The sequence below is a fragment of the Penicillium pulvis genome (assembly GCF_028828015.1).
Source record: "Penicillium pulvis strain IBT 33274 chromosome Unknown contig_10_segment0_segment0, whole genome shotgun sequence".
Lineage (NCBI taxonomy): Eukaryota > Fungi > Ascomycota > Eurotiomycetes > Eurotiales > Aspergillaceae > Penicillium > Penicillium pulvis.
In genome coordinates, this window is record NW_026643071.1 from 3251392 (window position 1) to 3275956 (window position 24565).

The 24565-nt window shown below is 35.3% G+C and overlaps 3 protein-coding genes across 3 annotated transcripts; 1 reads left to right on the forward strand and 2 right to left on the reverse strand.

The window, feature by feature from the left end:
* Positions 1-24: 24 nt before the first annotated feature.
* Positions 25-3840, reverse strand: N7503_001219 (CAZyme family GH18; the record flags this gene model as incomplete). The annotated part of the gene is made up of 8 exons (XM_057060780.1): positions 25-396; positions 460-1468; positions 1554-1822; positions 1888-2144; positions 2217-3172; positions 3257-3419; positions 3475-3502; positions 3625-3840. 8 exons carry the CDS (start codon positions 3838-3840, stop codon positions 25-27), a joined length of 3270 nt encoding a protein of 1089 aa, XP_056927703.1.
* A 1674-nt stretch (positions 3841-5514) lies between these two features.
* On the forward strand, positions 5515-8307 carry N7503_001220 (LysM peptidoglycan-binding domain-containing protein; the record flags this gene model as incomplete). Its single annotated transcript, XM_057060781.1, has 7 exons — positions 5515-5696; positions 5788-6576; positions 6654-6795; positions 6864-7350; positions 7430-7561; positions 7633-7974; positions 8036-8307. 7 exons carry the CDS (start codon positions 5515-5517, stop codon positions 8305-8307), a joined length of 2346 nt encoding a protein of 781 aa, XP_056927704.1.
* A 117-nt stretch (positions 8308-8424) lies between these two features.
* Positions 8425-9123, reverse strand: N7503_001221 (uncharacterized protein; the record flags this gene model as incomplete). The annotated part of the gene is made up of 1 exon (XM_057060782.1): positions 8425-9123. One exon carries the CDS (start codon positions 9121-9123, stop codon positions 8425-8427), a length of 699 nt encoding a protein of 232 aa, XP_056927705.1.
* Between the last annotated feature and the right edge of the window lie 15442 nt (positions 9124-24565).

A 24565-nucleotide genomic window follows, 5' to 3' on the forward strand; every position in this document is an offset into this window, starting at 1 on the left:
TCACTTTATCTACAAGAAGCTTGTCTAGTCTAGAGAGTCCAAGTCGGAGATGGTAGTCTCTGTCGCCGTGATCTTCGGCATGCTCATCTTCTGGATCTTGCTCTCGAATTCGCTGAGCACCGCCGCGACGGCATCATTCGTCTTCAGATTCCGCCCATCGGCACGAGCCGCGGCGTACGCTCCTGCAACGGCCCGAATAGCTTCGACGGCCCAACCTTGGGAATAGTTTTCTACCGTCTGGAAGTAGTCTGGTGCCCACGCCCACCACCATTTTTGCAGATCTTGAACGCCGGTAGCATACTCGACTTGGGCCATCTGCAGACCGACGCTTTGGAGAACCCAGTTATACGTCTTGGAGACACGATAGTCGGCAAAGTACTCGAACATGCCGAACACCTGTTAGGTAGATTCAGTTAGCGAGAGAAGATTGGGTGGAGGGGGAAGGAAAAGCGGCCTTACGCTCTGAAGGGCTGTCAGAACCTCCTGCACAGCCTCATCAGTATCGGCCTTGACAGCGGCCTTTGCCAATTTTTCAATATTTTTAATTTTAAAAGGAGCTTTGAGACCCATGAGTTTGGCCTTCACCCCATTGATTTCAGCGTCAGTGGCCAGTAGTGGGTACGGGTTGAATGTCGACCCGAAAGCTTCCATGATTCGGTCATTGGGACTCGATGGCTTGGCTCCGTTATCACTGCCCACCGCAGGAAGACCTGCAAGGGCCGGATTGGCCTCCCTCCACTTAGTTGCCCACCAGGTGGCCGACATGGGCAAGAGACCATCTGGCTGGGCACCGGATGTCAAAGTTCCCGATATCACAGCCTCAATGAACTTTTTCATGACTTGCCTATCGATGATGTGCTCCGAGTTCAAGCCTTCGTACAGGGCCTTGGCGACCTCGCCAGTCGGAAGAGACAGCACGGATAGAACTCTGCTATTGCAGTAGCCTTTGTTCTTCCAAAAAGCCCATCGTTGAACTTGAGCGGCTCGGGCGATCGTGAAGAGACTTCCGATTGACGGGTATGCGGCGGCGAGGACCTCGATAGTCACACCGGCCAGTATAAGAGTGTATTTTTCACGGGCACCACGCTTCTCCAGTACGTTGAGCTCGCCTCGCTTGCGGTAGCTGACAGAAGTCTCATCGCTATTACTTGGACACCAACCTGGAAACAGCGTACACAGATCGGCAGCGCACTTGGCTGGCTCCCGTGCAGCCTTCTTGACTGTGCAGCAGGCGACCTTCTGGCGGCTCCAGTCGCAGGAGGAGCTCGAGTCACCGTAACTAGCACGGTCAACAGCCAGCTCCGTGGAGGCGCACTTGGCATTTGCGCAGTCCTGGCCAGAACTTCCTCCGACCCAATGGCAGTCAGACAAGTCGGCTGGAGACGTACAGCAGTATTTTTGACCCTCGTACCCGCAAGTGTCGAACTTATTAAACATCTCTGTGCTTTCACTAGGGCAATCTTTGCCGCTGTTGATTTACCATAGTTTGCTAGTCAGTCTTTGTTTCTGAGCGTTCGAAGTATCCCTCTCAGGTTCATGTAGATGGGACTTACCAGCCCGCGTAGGCACATCCGTCAATGACCTCTTCATACTCAGGATCAGGGCAGCAGAAAACCTTGTATCCGCGGCCACACTTGTCAGTGTTACCATCATTGGTAAAACCACCTCCCCATGACGATCGAATGCCGGCGATGTTGATTTCTCCCGATTTGCATTGCGCATTGCAGTCTGATGAGACGCCAGCATCACCGGTGTTGTCGCCACGCCAGTTGCAATTCTTTGGAGCGGAGCCCGTCGGACAGCAGATGGGCTTTCCACAGTGCTGATAGGAGGCAAATGTGTAAGTGGAAGAGATAACAACGTGACAGGAAACGAGTAAGAGCCTACACAATTCGATTTGCCGCATCCAGCGTCATCCCACCCGACAACGGTATATCCAGAGCCACAAGCATCCGCCATGGCATTGTTGTCGTTAAGGTTGACGCATTTACCTTCGTATTTGAAGCAGTTCTGGCCGTTGAAGCTGGCTAGGTCTTGAATGACGGACTTGGGGTCGGACAAGGCTTTGTCGATGGTCTTCAAGGTCGGGTTCGTCATGATAGTTTTATTGGTGAGACCTGCGTGGGCCGTGTATTTGTCGTCGTCTGCTCCCAATTAGTTCTGTGATGCTTCACTATTGGCGGAATGGATATTCCATCGCAGATGCTATATCTTACCCAGATCTGAAGCCCAGATCATGGCGCCTCCAAGACCAACCTCGTTGGCCCACGTCACCTTTTGGGCAAAAGTTGTCTCATCATCATAAGAAACCCACTGATCGTCGTCGAATGTGAAATAATTGACTGCATCTTTCTTGTCATGAATTGGCGTGATGGTTGATCGCTTAGAGGAACTAGTGCCATCTAAGATCGCTTGGATCTCATAGTAAGCCAAGATGCCACCAGTATCGGAGCAGGGGCCTGGACTTGAGGCACCCTTGAATGGACAACCAGGTTTCGTGCACGACTTGTCCGCAAGCGTGAAGGAGCGTCCATAGAAGCCAAAGCCCATGACAAGCTTCTCTGGGGGAATATTTACACGCCAGAATAGCTCGGCAGACTGCTTAATTTCTGTCAGGTTTGTATGAGCTTGCACAATACTGCCAATGGGATCGGTGCTATCCCAGACCCCGTGCAGATCATAGGTCATCAGATTAATCCAGTCAGCGTACTTGACCATGCTTGGCAAGTCAAACCAACGCAGATACCAGTAGGAGGACGGGGCCGTAAATGTCAGACCAAAGTCGTTACCGCTAGCGTCGAAGGTCCTGCGCAGCGTCTGTAGCAGGAGCACATAGTTGGCTGTGTCTTCGGCACTTCCACCTCGGTCACCGGCGCCTGGGTATTCCCAGTCAATGTCCAAGCCGTCAAATCCGTACTGCTTAAGGAAGTGGACGACGTTGTCAGCAAATGTCTGTCTCTTGGTGGCCGACGCAGCAATTTCGCCGTACAGCGGCTGGGTGGCCGTGCCGTTATCGGAGAATGTCCAGCCACCCACACTGATGAAGACCTTCATGTCAGATTTGATCGATTTGACATTCGTTGCGTCTTTGAACAGACTAGACGGGGTGTCACTGTCCATGGTCACAATCGTGTACGAGTCAGGATCGATGGACGCAAATGCAAAGTTGAGACTATCATCATTCTGTTAGATTGTTTTCTTTCTGTCGTTTCAATATTTCACGCTTTTTCAGCAGGAGATGTTTTTCAAGACTCACTGTGTGAGGGCATCCAAGGGCAGGTCGGTAGGAGCCACTTTGTGACATTCCTTGCGAGCCATCCAGGATTCATAGTAGCCAATGACTTTATTTTCAAGAACGCTCAACGATGCAGCACCAGCTGGGGGCTTTGGATTGAGAACACAGTTGCTCTGGCAGTCCACTGATCACATAATTAGCTTCCAGTAGGTTTGCCGTATACAGATGGGGATACATACAGTCACAAAAGTCTTCCGTGGTACCACACTAGTTACAGTCAGCCTCGGGCTCACTTGTTATGTTGCAGATCTTAGAGGTACTGACAAATCCATACTGACTGCAGCACACATTCAAAGGGCAAGTTTGGTTGACTGTACTAGCATACTGACCACACTCGGCGGTGGCATCGCAGTTCGACACGCAGCCAGTGCCACAGTACGTAGGTCCATAACCACAGTAGCCACCAGCTCCGCAGCATGCGCCGTTGCTGCATGGGGTGTTCGCGTCACACGCATAAGCATCGCGTCGGAGGAGGTTAGCCGCAGGCTTCGCCTGTGAATGCCATTTATGATGTCTCTCATGGAGCGAATGTCCATGGGAGGCATCTGCAACGGCGGCAAAGACACAGACGAGCAAGAACACCGTCAGAGCGGCTTCAAACAGCCTTGTAGGTGGCCTTGCAATAAGAGCCTCCATAGCCACGCCGTTAAGGGGAGCTAGCCCGCAAATAAATGAGAGTCTGAATGAGATAAAGGAAAGACCGCAATTGAGTAAAAGAAAAATCCGAGGAAGAGCAGAAGCTTCTTAACCCCATCTCGTGTGCCACCATGTCATAGTTGGTGCTAGCGCGCACAATTTATCTAATTCGACTGCTTCCGTACACATTTTCTTAGCTTGGCATATAAGTTCACTATACCTCCGAGTTTCATCAAGAGTCCATCGGTCTAAAGGCTCTGAGGGCACAGTGACTAGGTCCACTCTGTTAGCAGAGGTGGTAAACGAGGCTAGGAACGCCACCGATTTCCACGCCCCGAGCCAGGGGAAGTCCTATTATAGACTAGAACGAAGGTCCCCTAAACTTCTAAGACCTGACTATACCTGATCGGGTTTGGCTTTGCGGATATTAGATACACACTAGTATACGTGCATATCGGTCTCTCTTCATAGTCACTCCGCTTCTAAAGAAAAACCCTTTCACGGGACCTGAAGGATTTTCTCTCAATCACATTGTGAGGTTTTGGCCACTTCAGTGCCACTAGCTTCTGGTAGGAAGTTTTAGCCGGGTCTAGAAAAACCCCTTTCACGGGACCTTAAGGGTTTTCTCTCAATCACATTGTGAGGTTTTGGCCCCTTCAGTGCCGCTAGCTTCCGAGACATCCGCTACCCTTAGCGCTGGAATACTAGCGCGTGTAGCATGAATCCGGTGGGTACCATGTCTCAGTCCCTGAGCTGACTAGTGTTCGGAAGCCTTGGCCCCAAGGAAATAGGAGGATAAAGAGCAAAAATGCGACGTGGTGGAAACGATATTCAACCTGAAGTAACAATCCTGAGCCCTCGCGTCATGTGACATACAAGTTCAAGTGACAATTAAATCCGAAGTTCGAACTATATGGGTTGCTAGTAATAAGTGGTACTGTACGGATCCTACAGTACCAGGTTAGGCAGCGTTGAATATTGAAAGGGACGGCTGAAAGGCGACTAAAAACCACGCTAGAATATATCTAGCTTAGTTCAAATAAGGGCTGCTCGAGAGCTTCAACTTTTAACACGGATCTTTATCCACGCCACTGAATAAGATTAATCCCTCATATCATGCAAATAGCTCACGTACTAGCTGCATGAACGAGAGTTTCAAAATGAACTGAAGTTTCAACAGACCCGCTTTCAGAAGTATACCGACAGGGTCCATAGGGCAAATTTCTAAATTTTGGATATTCCCCCCGAGCCGCTTAGAACGAGCTAAAAAAAACTAGTACGCCACCCGGGGCCATAAGGGCCACCGCAAACTCTTCCATGGTCCGATCCCTATCCTTCTTGCAGGAGTCGTCTCCGGTCTTGCTGGACCCATTATGCATTGAAGTGACAATGTGGGTTATTTGAGATGGCCCCACTGCGTGCAATTTCCGTTGGTGCGCCACTCGGACGACCTGAGAAGTATGTGACCCGGCTGGCTAAATAGTAGTATTACTGCCTCGCCCACCTTGAGCAAAAAAGTGCTTTTTTCCAAGGCCTTAGCTTTTGCTTTTCGCCTTTGATAGAGCTTCGACTGGCATATCGCAATGGCAACATTGCGGATGGTGGCGCTGTTGGCTGCCCTGGCGGTTCTCCTGTCTCTGTCCCGGGCGCAGCAATTCACTGGTACCCAGATGTTCACCAACTATACAGGCCTGAGTACAGACTGCCAGCAGGCATTGGCAACAAATGTGACATGCTCTCCGTATCTGGGTGTTGTCTCGCAAAAGTACGTTGATTTATGATCCTACGTGTATATGCTCTCCATAGATGAGAAACTGTGTATGGACTTATCACACAAAGTGCTAATTTTCCCTCAGCAATGACGTCGTGACAGCGGATCAGATCGAAGATGTGTGCGTTGATGACTGCTATGGCTCTCTGGAGGCTGCCAGAAGCGTCATCGCGGCCGCTTGTACCCTCGACACAGATATCATCGTTGTCGAGAACGTGGCATACCCGGCTACATTCATAGTGGATAACTATCTATTCACGTACGAGCTGTCCTGTCGAAAAGACAGCACCACGGGTGAATACTGCGATCCCCTCGTGGCCTCGTGGTCCAATCAGTCTCTCAATACTAGCCAGCTGTGCTCCGACTGCTGGCTAGGAGGGCTTGCGCTGGAACTGAACAGTCCCTTCGGATATGATAGCGTTGTGGCTGTGAACTACGCATCGCTGACATCCAGCTGCAATGCGACCACGTACACCTATGCCACTCCGACACAATACGCACTAAACGCCACAGCCACATCTGAACCGGCGACTGTGACAACAACTCCGGCATCGAGCTGCACAGGTTCTTATGAAGTACAAGTAGAGGATACCTGCAACTCGGTAGCTCAGGCTCTCAACGTGTCTACGTACAGTCTACTCTACCTGAATAACTTGGATCTCTATTGCCTGAATTGGGCTTCAACAGCGGTCAACTCGAGTCTGTGTATCCCACCGCAATGTGATACCCACGTGTGGCAGGCGACCGACACCTGTGACAGTGTGGTCGGTGGCTTGTCCAATGTCACTATTCCGCAATTCCTGGCCTGGAACCCCAACTTCAATGCTTTGTGCCAGAACGCCGTCAATTATATTGACTATGTGGTTTGCGTCGGGTGAGTTCAATCTCTGGTTCTCTTCTTGCCCTCTATCTACCAGGCCACGGTATGCTAATTACGATCCCAACGTTTAGTCCTCCTGGAGGCTATCTTAATCATACCGCCGACATGTCAGGCAATTCCACAGTACAGGATCCAACAAGTATCACCTCCGCTGTCCCTGCGCCCACCAACGCCCTGAAAGGATCTACCACAGATTGTGGTCTGTGGTATACAGTAAGTTTTGCCCCTCGGGATTCCGACAAATATTAGATCCACAGCAATATTTTTAACATGATACACAGGTTGGAGAAGGAGATAGTTGCAGTCTGGTCACTGTCGCCAATGCCCTCTCCCTTGTGGACTTCTACTTTCTCAACCCAGAGATTGACGCCAATTGCACCAACCTCGAGCTCGGGGAGGCTTACTGTATCGCCGCAGTTGGAGACATTAGCACCTACTCTGGCTACCCAGTCACAACGCCCTTGTTCACTGTGACAACAGCCAGCTTCCCCGCCGTCGATACATCAATTCCCACGGCGACCAGTGATCCGGGGTTCGTCTACACGCCAACATATCTCCCTACGGCCCCGGACACGCTTACTAACTGCCAACGATACGCCAACTATGACAACACCACATATAACCTCAACTCTTGCAAGTGGGTTGCGTGGCTGAATGAAGTTACAACGGCCGATTTCCTCGACTGGAACCCTAGTCTCAGTACTAATCTGAGCTTATGTGCCATGCAGCCAGGGTACAGTTATTGTGCTATTCTCAATAGTTCTTACAGTAAGTGATCTTGTTGCGCCTTTTGCCATTTCTCTCCGGATCTTTCTCTAATGCCACGTCTTTTCTTTTGCGAAAATAGCAACCGGCAGTGACGACACCAGCAGCAGTGACAGCGGACTTGGCTCTCTCTGCTTGTCCCTCAATGCCACCGAGTCTACCACTGTCTCAAACTGCAACTGCTTCACCGGTGTCAATGGCTACGATAAAGGAGGTATGTATGACAACGAACAAAAGAAGTGAAGGAATAGGGCACTCGCATTTCATGATACTGATTTTGCCTAGAATACCAATGTGCTGATATTGAGGAAGACTTCGATATCACGGAAGCCCAACTCCTTACGTGGAACCCTTGGCTCGGCACAGACTGTGACACAAATCTGTACGCTGATCTTAACGATACCGATACTCGTGCCGTCTGTATTGGGGTGGGTTCAAGCACGTCAACTACGGCCACCACAACCCCTAGTAGTACTACCGCTACTGCTACGTCGGTAGCCCCAACACAAACTGGATACATCTATGGGTGCCAGGAGTTCTTCACCGTCGAGTCGGGAGATGATTGTTCGACAATGGAGACTGAGTTTGGAGTTACTCTTGCCCAACTCTATGAGTGGAATCCCAGCAGTAAGATCCCATCCATCAAAACCCCCCACTAGAGATGAGTCAAGCTAATTCAGAACTATAGTTGGAAAAACATGTACGAACCTTTGGCTCGGCTATGCCTACTGCGTCAAGGGTCCCACGGCCACGGCGAGTAGCTCAGCTGGTGCGCCTACACAGACTGGCATCGCTTCCAATTGCAACGAATATTACACGGTCGTTTCCGGGGACTCGTGCGCGGCGGTCGAGGGTGCGTTCGAAATAACATTTGCGCAGCTGTACGAGTGGAATCCGGTCATTGGGTCAGATTGTCAGTTTTTGGATGTTGGCTATGCCATTTGTGTTGGCGTTTCATAGACCTGCACCAAGACCAGAAATAGCAGGGAAGTCACAGTAGAGGTAAAGAATGATCAGTAATATACATGATTATTGTCCAAGAAAAATATTGGTTAGGGTGTTGAGACCGGTCTCCGCTCAAAAGTGAAAACCAATGGCCGGTGGCCGTCGATACTCAACGCTCCAATCCCCATCATCAGTCATGCGTGCGGAGGCTCCAGTCTGCGCCTCACTATATCGAACCTTCATCCAGCCAACCTCGTCCAACGTACAGCCGTACACTGGCTCGTGTCCATCGTCTGGCCCCCCTCCTGCAGCCAACTCTTCGGGGTCCCACTCTGGGGGCCACCTCCCATTGATCAGAATCACAAATCCAGTAGTATTATACGCTTCCAAGTCCTCGGTCGGTATATCCAGCACAGACTGTAACGCCTCCTCATCAATCATGATACACAGCCGATATCGGGCCGAGTACGCCCGCTCTGCTCGTTTGTATGGCACCCCTTGCTCCGTCTCGCAAGCCACCCTCGCCCACTCATTGAAAGCGTCCCGTATTTGATCGGGCGTGGCCCGGTCAAAGCGGCGCGCGTCTTCCATCAAAACAGGCCGAAAGGAATCCAACATGTCGAGCCCATCGTCGCTTTCCAGCTCTGTGCGGACACTGCCCATGAACCGATCGAGGAATTTCGCCCAGTCCGCGTCGCTCTTGTAGGTGGTTCGGTACATGGTGATACCCCAGTAACGGAACCCGTCCGTCTCCAAATTTCTCTCAAAGAGGTCAGCCATGTTGTCGCACATTCGACGCCATGGGGTTCTCTTGGAGTCTTCAATGACCATGGTTGCTGATGTGGACGAAAATGGCCGAGGTAGTGATTCCCCCTGACCCGGGGAAATCGTTGAGGCCTTGGCTTAGTGCCTGGATATGATATTTTCTTTAACTGTGTGGCGAAGACGGCTTGTCCAGTGCAACACGTAGACAAAGATGCAATGCTAGAGAGTGTTCTCGTAGGGGTGCTGAACAGGTATGTTGGGCTTCTGAGGAAAACTCGGGAAGAGAATGAGAACGACATTGAATCATCCGTAGCTTTCCGAGGAAATTAAAGAATTAAATTCAGATACAGAAACCGGGAAATCGCGATTCACATCCACGCTTGTGCGCTAGCCTACGGCGTGCCAAAGTGGTCAGAAGCTTCAAAACCTAATTAGGTTAATTAATCCGAGTTTTTACCTAGCAGAAAGCTCAAAATTACCGGAATTACCCATATAGAGAGGAAAACGAGGGGAGGGTACAGATCACGTCGCCACTGACATAAGCCACAGGTCGCCATTGAAAGAAAGCTAGCCCGATTAGGAAGGTCCCCACAATAGATTACTGTTTACCAAAAACGAACTCTACTTTCTTCTACCACCATCTCTTCTCCGCCTCTGTCACCGCTTCGTGAACTCCCCCCTTTCGTTGTGAGCACTAGGCTTCGGTAATGGGCCCCTATTTTTCAAATTCTAGGGCCTAGCCTAACCCATAAAATTCATAGCGGGCCTATAGGGGCCTATGGGCCCCCATTTTTGGGCCCATTTAAAATGAGGTTAGCGTAGATGCCTGATTTGGCCTGATTTGGCCTGATTTGGGCCTGATTTCTACCTATCCCTGCCTGATTTTATATATTTTTTGCTAAGACTTTTTTTTAATTATAGTCTGTTCTAGTCTAGATATATATAGTAACCACTTTTCCTCCTATATTCTACTTTACCTATTATAATTATATATAATATAGCTTTATATAAGCTTATTATACTATATTACCCTAGATTATCCTATATTTAGGATGGCTGGTTATAATATAGGGTAGTAATTTTTAAAGTGGTTAATCTACTATACTAATAGGGGAGATATATATATATAGAACGTGTAGCTTACTAACTATATATCTAGGTCTTCGCCCTAACTACCCTTTATATATATAATTTAAATAAAGAATAAGCTATATTATAAGGTAATAACCTTATATATAAGCTTAAAAGCTCTATTTTAACTAGTTTAGGTAGGAGTTCTATAGAAATATATATTAATTAAACTAGTATTCCTGATTATATAGTATATAGGTAAGACTACTATAGTAGTATAATAATAGTAAAGTCTTTATACCACCTAGTAAAATCCTACTAGATCCTCCTAAGTACTATCTAGTTAGAACCTAATAGTTCTCCTTAGATAGTATATAATCCTACTTAAATCATATCTAGTAGTATATCTAAAAATATATAATCTACTATAGTTATATAAGATTAGTAAGATTCCCTCTTATAATAATCTAACCTAATCTAAGAAAAACCCTTATTTTATAAAATTATAAGAAGGTAAGTCTAAATATATCTATTTAGACCTAAACTAGGCTATATAAATAAAAAAGGGGTTAAAATAAAAGGATTATATCCTTAGGAAGTACTAATATACTCCTAAGTAACTAAAAAACATTAGAAATTCCCTTTTAAAACCTATCTAAGATAAGTAATAACCTATCTATAGATATAGAGTAGTATAAGGCCTAGGGTCGCCCTTAAATAACCTTAAATATACCTATTCTACTAGGACTCTAAGACTAATAGGAATAATCTTATCTAGTTATAAATATAAGGAATAAAAGGGCTAGGTAAGAAGATAGTAAAAGGGAACTGAAAGGAATATAAAACAATACTAATATGGTATAGATTTGAGGTCTAGGGTAATATAGATTATATTGGTTTTAAAACTAATTCTTAAGGAAGCGAAGAATTAAAAGAGAGAGATTCTTCTTCTTCCTTAATATAGAGGAAGTAAGAGCTAAGTAAGAGCTAGATGAATGGTTTATAATGATCTTACTTTAAATATCTCTTCGTTATGGACTAGCTCTAGATAAGCCTAGAGCTTACTCTTAATCTAGATGCTGAATTAAAAGTAATTTAGTACTATTTCGGGATTTCTGAAGTATCCTATGATTTCTGCCTTAGAAAAATAGGTATCTATCTTTTCTTTTATAATAACTATTCCCTCTCTTTCTATAGAATCGACCTTAATTCTAGATAAAGAATAGTATAAGAAACTAATAGAAGTTTAGGGAATATATATTAAAGAACTTCTAGTTATATATGATGTGTGTTTCTTTATTTAATATAGTATATAGTAACTTTAAAGTTTTAGTTTGCCCTTAGTTACTACTTTACTTTTAATTCACCTCTATATTATATTTATATTATGGTTCTTATAATTTAGCGTACTTAAGTAACTATAGTAACGCGGTTATAGTATATATAATACTTTCGCGATTAGTTACTTACTTAGACTCTAGTTAAGTCTATAGTGGATATTATAGCTAGGATTAAAGCTTTTACTAATCTAGATACGCTAATCTTAATATCTTATTTATATTAAGGTGTAACTACTATATTATGCGACTATTGTACTCCTACTAAAAAGGCGTGTAAGTAAGTTAATACTAGAATAGTAGGGGATATGGCTAATTTTAACCTTATTATTAAATAGGCTATAAAATTCTGGGAGCCTCTAGGAGCTAAGAATCTACTAAAGGAGGACTAGGTAGAAGATGAATTTTATTTAAGGTTAAAGTAAGTAATTTATAATCTAGGGTAGAGCTTAGAAGCTTCTTTAATAATATATTATACTATATATAACTTAATAGCGAAAAAGATAGTAATTCTAGTATATATTAATTTACTATTATTTTAGTATTGATTCACTAATCTCTTACTTTTAGACCACTAAAGCGAATTATTAGAAATATCTCGCCTAATATAGGTAGGATACTACTTTATATTATCTAGCTAGAGTAGGTTATAATATAATAGGTCTTTAATATAAGTATTTATTATGACTTTAAGAGGGCGATAAAGGATATATCTACTAGCTAGTAGTAAAGCATACGCTCTTAGAAGAGATTAAATAAGCTATCTATACTATTTAGGGTATAGGTAAAGTTAACGCTACTAGAAACCGCGAGGAAGATGATCCTATAGAATTATAAGTAGTAGAGATTTAAGAGACTTTCCTATTAGAGCTAGTTATAATTTAAGTATAAAGTAAGGTAAAAGTGAGGTTAATTTAAAGTAGGAGTAAGAGTTAAACGCGTTTTCTTGATTTTTCGAATTTGCTAATTAGAGCTAATATATTAATATTTTCTCTTATTATCTATTAATTATATTCTAAGGGCTAACCTTTCTATTTTAATAGAAAGTAATCTTCTCTATTAATCTTCTTCTTTTCTTTAACTTCTTCTACTTCCTAATTATCCTTATCTTCTAGAGGTAGGAATAGTATAGTTTTACTTTACTCTTACTTCTAATTCACCTATAGTTTAAGTAGTGAAATATAGAAAATATTATAGATTTTATAATATTTTGTAGATAGAGTAATTTAATAGGCTTACTAGCTAATTTAATCTAGGATTTTAAATAGGCTAATAAATTTAGGGGTAAGCTTTTTTACTAGAACCTTTAGTTAGAGATTTCTTATTAAGAGAGAAATAAGGTCTTCTTTTTTGAAGGTAATATCTATATATTTCTTATTATATTATTTTTAGTGTAATTTAATAGCGATTTGCTATTATTTTTCGAGCTTTTCTTATATTATTCTTATTTTTATTATTCTTACTTTAACTTCTAGGACCTCCCTTTCTCTAGCGCTAACCTTAGTATATATATAAAAACTAGGTTAATATCCTATTAAAGTAATAAAAGGTAAGACTTTTATTATAGAATTAATAGCGCTATTATAAGCGAATTCTATACTTTAGAGTAGAGTTAGCTAGTTAGTTTACTTAGTATTAGTAAAGTAACGTAAATAATATTCTAGAACTTAGTTCATTCTCTTAGTTTACCTATTAGTTTAGGGGTAGAATACTATAGAGAGGCGTTACTTTATATATAAAAGATAATATAAGCTAGATTAGAAATTATTTATAAAAACTAATCTACGATTAGATATAATTCTATCTAGAGCTCTATATTTTAGTTCTACTTTATTATAGAATAGCTCTACTAGTTTATTTAAATTAATTATTATAGAAATAGTAAAGAATAGGGCCATTTTCGTATAGTGATTAACTATAACTAAAATAGAGTTAATAATTAATTCTTTAAAAAAGGTTTAGGGTAAGCTAGTAATAAAATCTATAGTTAATTTAGACTAAGATCGAGATAGAATTAGAAGTAAGTTTAGCTTACTATATAAATAATATCTTAGTAAAGTAATACCTTAATATATAGTATATCCTTTAACATAATCTTTTACTTCTTAATTAATTCACTCCTAATAGAAGTTTATTTTTAATAGCTCGCTTATTCTACGCTCCCTAAAATGGCTAGCTAGAGGGTTGTTATGGTATAATTCTAGTAGGATTTACCTTAATTTTACTACTAGGGGGATATAATAACGCTTTTTAAATAATACTAGTCTATTAGAACTAAGAGACTAAGTCTTACTTATTCCTTTACTATTCTTTTACTTTAAATAAGGGTTATAATTTCTTATACTAGTAGGACTTATAACCTAATATTTCGCTATCTATTTTAATGACTTAGCGATAGGACTTAATTTAGTAGTATTTCGAGCTCGCTTTTGGCTTACTTTACTCTTATCTAATTTTCGCCTAGTAGTGGGATAACCTAACTTCTACTTAGTAATAGGAAAACCTAACTTTTACTTTAATTATTTTATAGCGGGATAACCTAACTTCTACTTAGCTTACCTAGTAGCGGGAAAACCTAACTTCTACTTAGTAGATTATGATATTATTTAGTATTTATTTATACCTTTATTTAACCTATTTTCTTAGGCATTTCTAATAGTTAATACGCGACATAGAGTAAGGGGATCTTTAAATTAAACTTAGTAGATTTCTATTATTAGATTATTTTTTAATAATATATCCTATATATTAGGGGAGTTATTACTTCTAACTATATTTATATTAATATGGGATTAATAATTTCTAGCTAGGTCTTCCTATATATAGGAAGATACCCCTTAAACTCTAACTTTTTATTTAATCAGATCTAAATTATATATAATAGGTAGAGCTCTTACTTCCTAATTTAATACTAAATTAGAAGTGATTTAATATTATAGTAAGGTTAAAAGACTAGGATCCTAAGCGTCCTTAGATTTTCTAAATAGTCTTAATAGAGTATCTACTAGATTAGTCTTACTAGATTAGTGTTTTATAATAAAGTTAAAAGGTAGTAAAGTCATATACTACCTTACTTACTAACTATTAATTTTTTATTACTTTATAAAAGCTTATAAATTAGCGTGATCTAAGAGTACTTTAATTATATACTTACTTTCTTCTAGATAGTAGCGCTATATTTTAAAGGAATATACTATAGTATATAGCTCTTAATTAGGCGTACTATAATTCACTTTTGAATTAGTGAATTTTCGAGACTAGAATACTATAGGGTAAAAAACTCCTTTTTTATCTAGCTGGGATAGAATACCCGCTATTCCCTATTTAGAGATATTAGTTTCTAGTCTAATAGGTAATTTAGGGTTAAAGTAAACTAGAAGTAGAGCTAATTTAAAAGCGTTAATTAGCTTTTAAAAGGCTTCCTTCTTATATTCTAGTAGAGAATATAAACTAGGCTTCTTCCTATCTTTATTTTCTTTTAAAAGAGAAGTAAGAGATTACGCGATTTAAGAGAAGTTATATATAAATCTATAGTAAAAGTTATAAAATCTAATAAAGACTTAGATATCTCTAAAACTCTTAGGTATTAGCTAAGAAATAATAGATTTAACCCTTTCTTAATCTATAGTAATACCCTCTCTTAAGATAATATATCTAAGGAATTTAACCTTAGATTAATAGAATATATACTTTAATAGCTTAGTATATAGCTAAGCTTTTTATAAGCGCTATAGTACTTACTTAATATAACTTATATACTTACTTCTTATTCTAGAGAATATAAGGATATTATCTAAATAAGTAATATAGAATTTATCTAGAATCCTATATAAAGTGGTATAGATATAGTTTTAAAATATAGTAGGTGCGTTTATTAACCTAAATAGTATAACTATATATTTAAAATGACTATATTAGGTTTAAAACGCTATTTTCTACTTATCTCTACTTTTAATTTAAATTTAATAATATACGTCTTATATATTAATTTTACTAAAATATTAAGAGCTAGATAATCTATCTAGAATCTTAGAAATAAGAGGTAATAGATATCGATTCTTTACTAAAACCTTATTTAAACCTCTATAATTAATATATAAGCGAAGAGTTCTATCTTTCTTTGGTATAAAGAGAATAGGAGCTCCTATAGGACTTTTTAAAGGTTAGATTCGTTAATTTTTAAGATTTTCTACTAAGTAATCTTGAAGTGATTTTAGTTTATTCTAAGATAATAGATATATAGGCCTATATAGAGGCTTAGAACCTTTAATTAAATTAATTAAATAATTACTTACTTAATTAGTAGGTAATATCTTTAAATCCGCTTTTAAAAAGATAGGTTTATATTTATATAGCTTAGGTAGAATAGATAGTTTATTTATTATAATATTATTCTAACCTTAAATCGAGCTTACTTTAGGCTTACTTTACTTTCTCTCTACTAGTAGTTCTAGAGTTATAATTAAAGTAAAGATATAAGTCTAATTTTAATAAGCTTTTATTAACTAACGAGCTATTATAATTTTAAAGATAGGGTTCTTAAACTACTATTTTCTCTTCTATAATAGTAGGTGAATCTTTAATTTAGTTAGAGTTATTATTAATAATAAGATAGGACTTTAACCATAATTTAAGTGCCTTTTAATAGTAATATAGGCTCGTCTTACTAATCTAGTAGTGCCTCTACTATCTATTAAAGTAATAGGTATAGTAAAAGCTCTATAAGTTAGAACTAAGAGATTTCTAACCGCTTAAATATTTAGAATTATAAGTTTTATAGGTTTAAAGTGGTACTTTTAAATAAATTCTAAGCTAATAATATTAACTTTAGCTACTATATTAAGATTAACTAAAGTCTTTTATCGATCTATTATTATAGGGATAGTAAAACGCTATAAAATCCCTATTAAATTAAGAGGTATTAAAGTGGTAGGGCTTATTTTAATCCTTTTTGATTTTTTAAATTTTTTATAATTATTTCCTATACTTAGGTATTCTATAGGCAATTAGGTTATATATAATTAAGACTACTATAGATATAATAATTAATTTTTCGTTTAGTATAGGTTTAATTCCTTAGTTTCTATTTAGATTTCTCTTACTTTTAGGGCTCTTTATTAGAGCTTTTAAGCTTTTTATAAGATAAGTCTAATTTAGAAGTAAAATAACGTTATTTTAAAGCTGATTTTAAAGGAAGAAGATTCTAGTATAGTATAGCGAGTGATACTATTTCTACTCTAGTTTCTAGTAAAGGTCTTATATATTTTTATATCTTTAGCCTTAGTTCTAGGACTAGTTTAGAGAAGAAAGTAAGTACTCGATTTTCTTTATTTTCTTATAGAAGATGCTCTTCTAAAGAATTTAAATATATCTTAAAATTAAATAGATACTAAGTGTTGAATTAATATATAGCTTTAATTTAGTTTCTAATATCTACCTTAAAATTAGTAGTATTTCGAATCAGAGTAAGAGTCTATCTCTTAAAATACTTCTATAAATTAGTATTAATTTAACGTTATTCTAGGGTTTTTTCTAAGATATATTCTATCTATTTTATTCTACTAGTATTATTAATATATACTAGTCCACTAAGAATTTTTAATCTTTTAGAAGAATATTTAAATAGAGTGGCTAGAAAAGTAAGGTTAAGGTTAACTAGCCACTTATATCGCTTTTGAATAGAGAATTAATTATTAAAAGTTTTAATATCTTTAATCTTAATATCCCTACCTTTCTAAGGTATTTTAGAGGCGAATTTAAGAGATACTAGAGATTCATAATCTCTAGTATTTAAAGATAATTTATTTTTCTCTTTTTATAATTTTTGTAATTTTTGTAAATTTTCGATTGTTTTTTATGCTTCTTATAGCTATTCTTTAATAGATAGAGGTGGTTATTCTTCTATATCTAAAGTAATACTAATTCTAGATATAGGAGAAGGAGTAAGGTATATAGACTCTATACTTCCTTTAGAGGTGGTTCGATATATATTCACTATCTTCTTAGGTAGTCTAAGATAGAAGAATTAGAAATTATAAGGAATAAAAGGGCTAGATAAGAAGATAGTAAAAGGGAACTAAAAGGAATATAAAATAATACTAATATAGTATAGATTTAAGGTCTAGGGTAATATAGATCATATTAGTTTTAAAACTAATTCTTAAGGAAGCGAAGAATTAAAAGAGAGAGATTCTTCTTCTTCCTTAATATAGAGGAAGTAAGAGCTAAGTAAGAGCTAGATGAATGGTTTATAATAATCTCACTTTAAATATCTCTTCGTTATAGACTAGCTCTAGGTAAGCCTAGAGCTTACTCTTGATCTAGATGCTAAATCAAAAGTGATTTAGTACTATTTTAGGATTTCTAAAGTATCCTATGATTTCTGCCTTAGAAAAATGGGTATCTATCTTTTCTTTTATAATAATAAATAACCTACCCCTTTTAGAAATTATTATAGCCCTAGTATTACTTAATATATAGACTAGGATCTTATTATATAATATATAGTTTTATTTAGCTAACCTTAATACCTATATACTAGCTATCCTTTATATAGTAAATCTTATAGCTATAGCCCTTAGAATAAACCTATCCCTATTAATTAAGATCTAGATAAGTACTATTAGTTATAAAAATAGTTAATATTCTATAAATAAAGCCCTTTTAAAGGATATCTATCTAATTAATAAATATAATAAAAAGATTTATTAGTTAATAGCCTAGTAATTCCTACTTAACTATAAATAGTACTTTAAGGAAATTAGCCTATATATAGGGTAATAGCTAGATAAGAAAGTAAAGGTTATCTTTATAAGTAGAAAGCTTATAGACTAAGCTAGAAATACCTAGAAGGCTTTTAAGTAGAAGATTAGTGGCTATTATACTAACCCTATTAAGACTTTTATTAACTTTAAAGCCTAGATTAAATAGGAATTCTTAGAATACCTTAGACCTAAAAAGCGCTAGGATTACTTTAATTCTCTTTAATAAGATATAAGAATAGTCTAAGTATATACTATAGAGCTTTAATAAGTAGTAGTAGATATTAGGTTTAATATCCTAGAAGCGATCCTAATCTAGTACCTTTAGAAGGAAGTAAATATAGTCTTATAATAATATTAGATAGAGATAAATATATAAGCCCCTATCTTTATAAAAGCTAAGAAACGCCTTATTAAGTTTAAATATAGATAAATACTCTTAAATTATATTAGTTAATATATAAGAGAATTAGATCTAGATACTATAGATCTATCTACTCTCTTTATAATTATAAATAAGACTAAAAGAAATAATAGGGTTTACTTTAATTATAGGAAACTAGGATACTTTAAGAGGGACTATTAAGAAGAAAAAAAGAAGCCCTTTTACTAAAACTACTTAAGAAATAGGTTTAGTTAGTAAAAGCCCTTATTAACTATATAAGATAGGCTTTATATATATCTAGTCTAGAAGATATTAACCCCCTTAAACTAGTATAATCTAGTAATATAGAACTAAATACTCTATTAGATATCACTATAGATTAGTCTCTATAGATTTAAGTCTCCTTAAATATAATAAATAATCCTTTACTATATTTTAACTATATACTTAGAATAAAGGAGTTAAGAGTCACTATTTAAGCTATAATTAATAGTAGTATATTATATTCCTTTATTTCCCCTTATATATTAGAAGGATTAGGAATAGATATATCTATCTATATCTAAAAGAAAGAGTTAGAAGTTATACTCTTTAATAGTAGTTATCTATAGATAAGAATATCTATCTTCCTCTTAGTATATATAGGAAGCTAGATAGGGAGTATAAAAGTATAGATCCTAGATCTAGTAGACTATATATTTATTCTAGAGTATAAGTTCTTATAAACTTAAAACCCCTAATTTAACTAGACTACTTTATATATAATAATTTAGGATAGTTAGAACTAATACTATTAGATTCCCCTCTTAAAATACGCCTAAATAGACCCTAATATAAGTATAGGACTAAATCTAATATTAGATAAATAAGCTTAGAGAGCGATCTAAAAAGAATAAATAGAAATAGCTCTTTTTATTATCTAAGAGAAAGATTATAGCTAAGATAGGCCTTAAGTAGAAGTCCCCTATTATTAAGATAAAAGAATCTAAGAAGTTCTAGATAGATACCCTTTAGTATTCTAAAAGGAACTACTAAATAGATTATTACTAAATCGCTTACTTAAATACTAGATTAATATAAGAATAGCTATATCTATTAATCTTAATTTATATCTAATATTAAAGGAGAAGCTAGATAAATAACTCTACTAGATTAAGAAGCTACTTAAACTAGGGCTTATCTAACTATTAAGTAGCCCTTAGGGCTTCTCTATTATATTTATTAAGAAACTAATAGATAAATAGTAGATATATATTAATTATTAGGCCCTAAATAAAGTCACTATTAAAAATAGATACTTACTCCTAAGAATTTAGGATCTTCTAGATATAGTTAGAACTATATAGGTCCTCTTAAAGATTAATCTAGCTTTAGGATACTAATAGATCTAAATAGATAAGAACTCTATTAAGAAGATCGCTTTTAATACTATATAGGGAAAGTATAAATAGCTAGCTATATTATTTAGATTATATAATATACTAGCTATATTCTAGATAACTATAAATAAGATATTATAGTTTATCTTAAGATAATATACCCTTATCTATCTAGATAATATCCTAATATTCTCTAAAATAATTAAAGAATATTATATTTATCTTAAGGAGATCCTAATCTTACTTAGTTAATAAGGATTAATTACTAAATTAAGTAAATATAAGATAATAACTACTAAACTAGAGTTCTATAACTATATTATTAGGAATAGATCTATATAGTCTATACTAGCTAAGGTTATAGTAATTTAGGACTAGTTAGTATTAATAAATATCTATAAGGTCTAGTAGTTCCTAGGGCTAGTAATATATTACTATTAGTTTATCTATAGATTTACTTATATTATAGTATCTTTATATAAGCTATTAAAGGATCTAAATAAATCTAGATAAAAAGATAAATTTTACTAAATTAAATAGATAATTACTTACTAAAGTACCTTTACTAGGCTAAAATAATAACTAATAGAGGCCCTAGTTCTTATCTAACTAGACCTATCTAAGCCCTTTATTATTAAGATAAATATATCTAAATAGGCCTTAGGGATAGTCCTAATATAAAAGGATATAAAAGGGACCCTCTATCTAGTTATCTTTAATAGATAGAAACTCTAGGGTATAGAATTAAACTATCTAATATAGAAGAAAGAGCTTCTTATAATTAAATATATACTCTATCTATAGGACTATTTTATTAATAATAGTTATAAGATAATAGTTATTATAGATTATATAAGCCTATAATATCTCTAGATAATAATAATATATAATAAGTATTTAGTCTATTAGATTAAGGAGTTCTAAGAATATAATCTTATAGTTAAGTATAGGAAGGGTTTAGAAGCGATTATACCTAATATAATAAGCTACTAGCTAGACTTTATTAAGATAGGCCTAGTAAATATAGCTATAAGTTACCTAATATAATTAGCGATATTAATAATAGCCTATATAGTTTATTATATATCTAAAGATATTTAGTTAGAAGCTATAAAGCTATTCTTAAAGATAGGAGACCTACTTAATAATTATTATATATATAAGATAGTAGAGTCCTATATAGATAGACTTTTATTAAAAGAGGAGATATTAAAAGTAAATAAATATCTTATATTTATCTATAAAGATAGTATAAAGTCTCTATATATAGTAGACCCCTTCTAGATAGATCTAATTACGCGCTTATATAAGGAATTTAGCTATCTAGGATCCCTAGGACTAGATAGAGTAATAAAACCATAAGCTTAATAGCCCTCTATATATATAGATTTAGAAGAAGAGGTCTAATTATACTTAAACTACTAAGTCTCTTAGGGATCTAAGGAGAGCCTAGAGTATAAAATAGTATAATATCTTATAATAGTAGATATCTAACTATTTAAATAGTAGGGAATTAATCTTATTAGGTAACTTCTACTTACGCTAAATAGGAACTACTAGATAATAATAGTAATTAATTATATAACTAAATAGCTAATTATATAGATAGTTCTAGATATAACTAAAAAGACCCTAGTAAAGTTCTTTTATAATAATATCTTTATACCTTATAGCGCGCTAAAAGAACTCCTATCTAATAATAGCCTGAATCTACTTTCTAGAGCTATATATTATTATATCTAACTACTAGGAGCCTATTACTATATAATAATACCCTACTATCTATAAATAAATAGGAAAGTAGAGAATCTAAATAGTCTTATTAGCTAAATACTTATAAAGTATCTTATAAATAAACTAATATAAGTATAGGATCTCTTTCTACTATAAGCGCTATTCTCTATATATATCTATATATACTTAGTTATAGGATATAGCCCCTTCTACCTAGTCTATAGTATATACCCTAGGATCCCTAGTAATATAGACTCCCTAAATATACTAGTTATAGATAAAGAAATAATCCTTTAGAATCTTAATAATATAAGAATAAAGGCGAATAAATTACTACTAAACTAAGTAATCTAAATAAATTATATTTAGGATTCGCTAGTTATAAAAATAAGCTTCTAGAAGAGAAGCTAGGTACTTATAAGGAATAAGTTAAGAAAGAAATTTAAGAGTAAATAGTTTAGCCCCTATTAGATACTATAAGTATATCTATTAGATATATATACTCTTATAAAACCTAATAGATAAGTACTATAGAATCTTATTAATAGATCTCGCCTAATTAAAGTAAATATAGATAATCTATAGGGATTATAGGCCTCTATAGCTATATAGTTAGCCCTATAGTAGGCTAGCCTCTATCCTATAGGGGTCCTCTTAGTTAGGCTAACTAAGAGCCTAGTATAGATTTAATATATAGGAGGAATATTAAGAAAAAAGCTAACTAAGACTAACTTTAGGAACTAACTAAATATTTAAAAAGCTAACTAATTTATATTAAACTTTATAGAAGTCTAAGTTAACTATTAATCTTTCTTATTCCTAGATCTTAGAGGCTAAAATCTATTTAATAGGGTATAGTAATAGTTTAAAAATAGTAGGTTCTTAAGATTATTTTTTTAGTTTATAACTATAGAAAAACGAATAGTAATAAGATAAGAAAAGTCTTAATCTTAAAGTACTAATTATCTAGATCTAAACCACCTTATTTAATTTAGTTTAATTTAATTTAATTTAATTTAATTTAATTTAATTTAATTTAATTTAATTTAATTTAATTTAATTTAATTTAATTTAATTTAATTTAATTTAATTCGATTTATTTTAATTTAATTTAATTTAATTTAATTTAAGTTAGTTATATTTAATTTAAGTTAGTTATATTTAATTTAATTTAATTTTATTTAGTTTAATCTTATTTAATTTAATCTTATCTAGTTTAATTTAATCTAATTTTTATTAAATTTTTTAGTAAGGCTTACTAGAGTAGAAGAGATAGTAGTTTAGAAGTACTAACTATATAGAATCTTAAGATTTCTACTATATTATTTATCTTCCTTTTCTTAATTTCCCCTTCTTATATAATAGAGGATTAATTAATTCCTTTATTTTATTAAGGCCTAATTTAATAATATTTTTATAGAATATTTAAGTAGGCTTTATAGCGTAGAATAGTAAAAATAGTAGAAATTCCCTTTAATTAAGACCCCTAATCTAGGGCTAATATTACTATTACTATCTCTTAATCTAGATTAAACTCTTTATTAGATAATAAATCTATATATATAACTATATCTTTTATCTTCTCTCCTCTTCTATCTTAACTCTCGCGAGCCTTATCTTAATCCCTTTATTTTAATTCTAGGGTAGTCTAGTATAGTAACTCTTAGTTAGGCTACTTTACTACGCTAAAGAATATAGAAAGGTAGGGCTAGCTAGATAGGACCTATTATAGATTTAGCTCTAGTCTTAGAGATCCTTAGCGTCTTATAAGCTTATATATCTTAATATTAGACTTCTATAGGACCTAGGTCTAGGTCTAGATATTAGACCTAGCCCTAGACCTAGACTAGGTCTAGGGTAAGGTAAGGTAACCTAGACCTAACCTAGGACCTAGATTAGGTACCTATTAGGGCCCTAGGAAAACCTAACTTTATATAAAATATATTAACTATTCTTAATTAGGATATATAATCTTATTGATTTAGTCTATTTAATTACTGTTTTTTATACCTATTCTGGTTTATATAATATAATATTATGCCTTCTTTATATAAATTTATAGAAATTTAAAGAGATAACTTTATATTATTAATAGAAACCTATAGATTATAATAAGTTAAATTTTAATTTAAAAGTTTAAAAGGGGGGGGCCTAGATATAGCCCCCCCCTATAAAACTTTTAGAAAATTTAGAAATTTAGTGGACTTAAAGTTATATAGATATATATATTTTAAGCCTATACTAAGTATAACTTTCTAAAAAAATTATATACTACCTAGGTACCTATCCTTTAGGGCGTACTTTACTAGCTTAATCTTAGTCTACTTATATAATAATAGTATAGGTATATAGATATAATATATTATTTAGGTCTACTAAAATCTAATTATAAGGGAAAGTATTTAATATATTCTTTAAATTTAGGTATAAGTTTATTAGGGGGCCACCCCCTGATTAAAATCAAAATAGATTAAAATTTTTTTAAGATTATTTCTATAGAATTAGGGTAGGAATTAGGTAATTTCTAGGTTCTACTAGGTTTTGCTAGGTTATTGCTAGGTTCTACTAGGTTCTACTAGGTAATTATTAGGTTCTACTAGGTCTAGCTAGGTCCTATTAGGTTCTATTAGGTTCTCCCTACTTCTCCCTACTCTATCTACTAATTAGATATAATAAAGTATTTACTTTTAACTAAGTTAACTTATTTATTTAGCTCTCTACTAGCTACTAAGTAACTATATCTTCTATCCTTTATAAGTATTACCTTTATCTCCTATCTCTTACTATCTACTTAACTAATTATTAATTTATTCTATTATTATATCCTAGAGTTAGTAATCT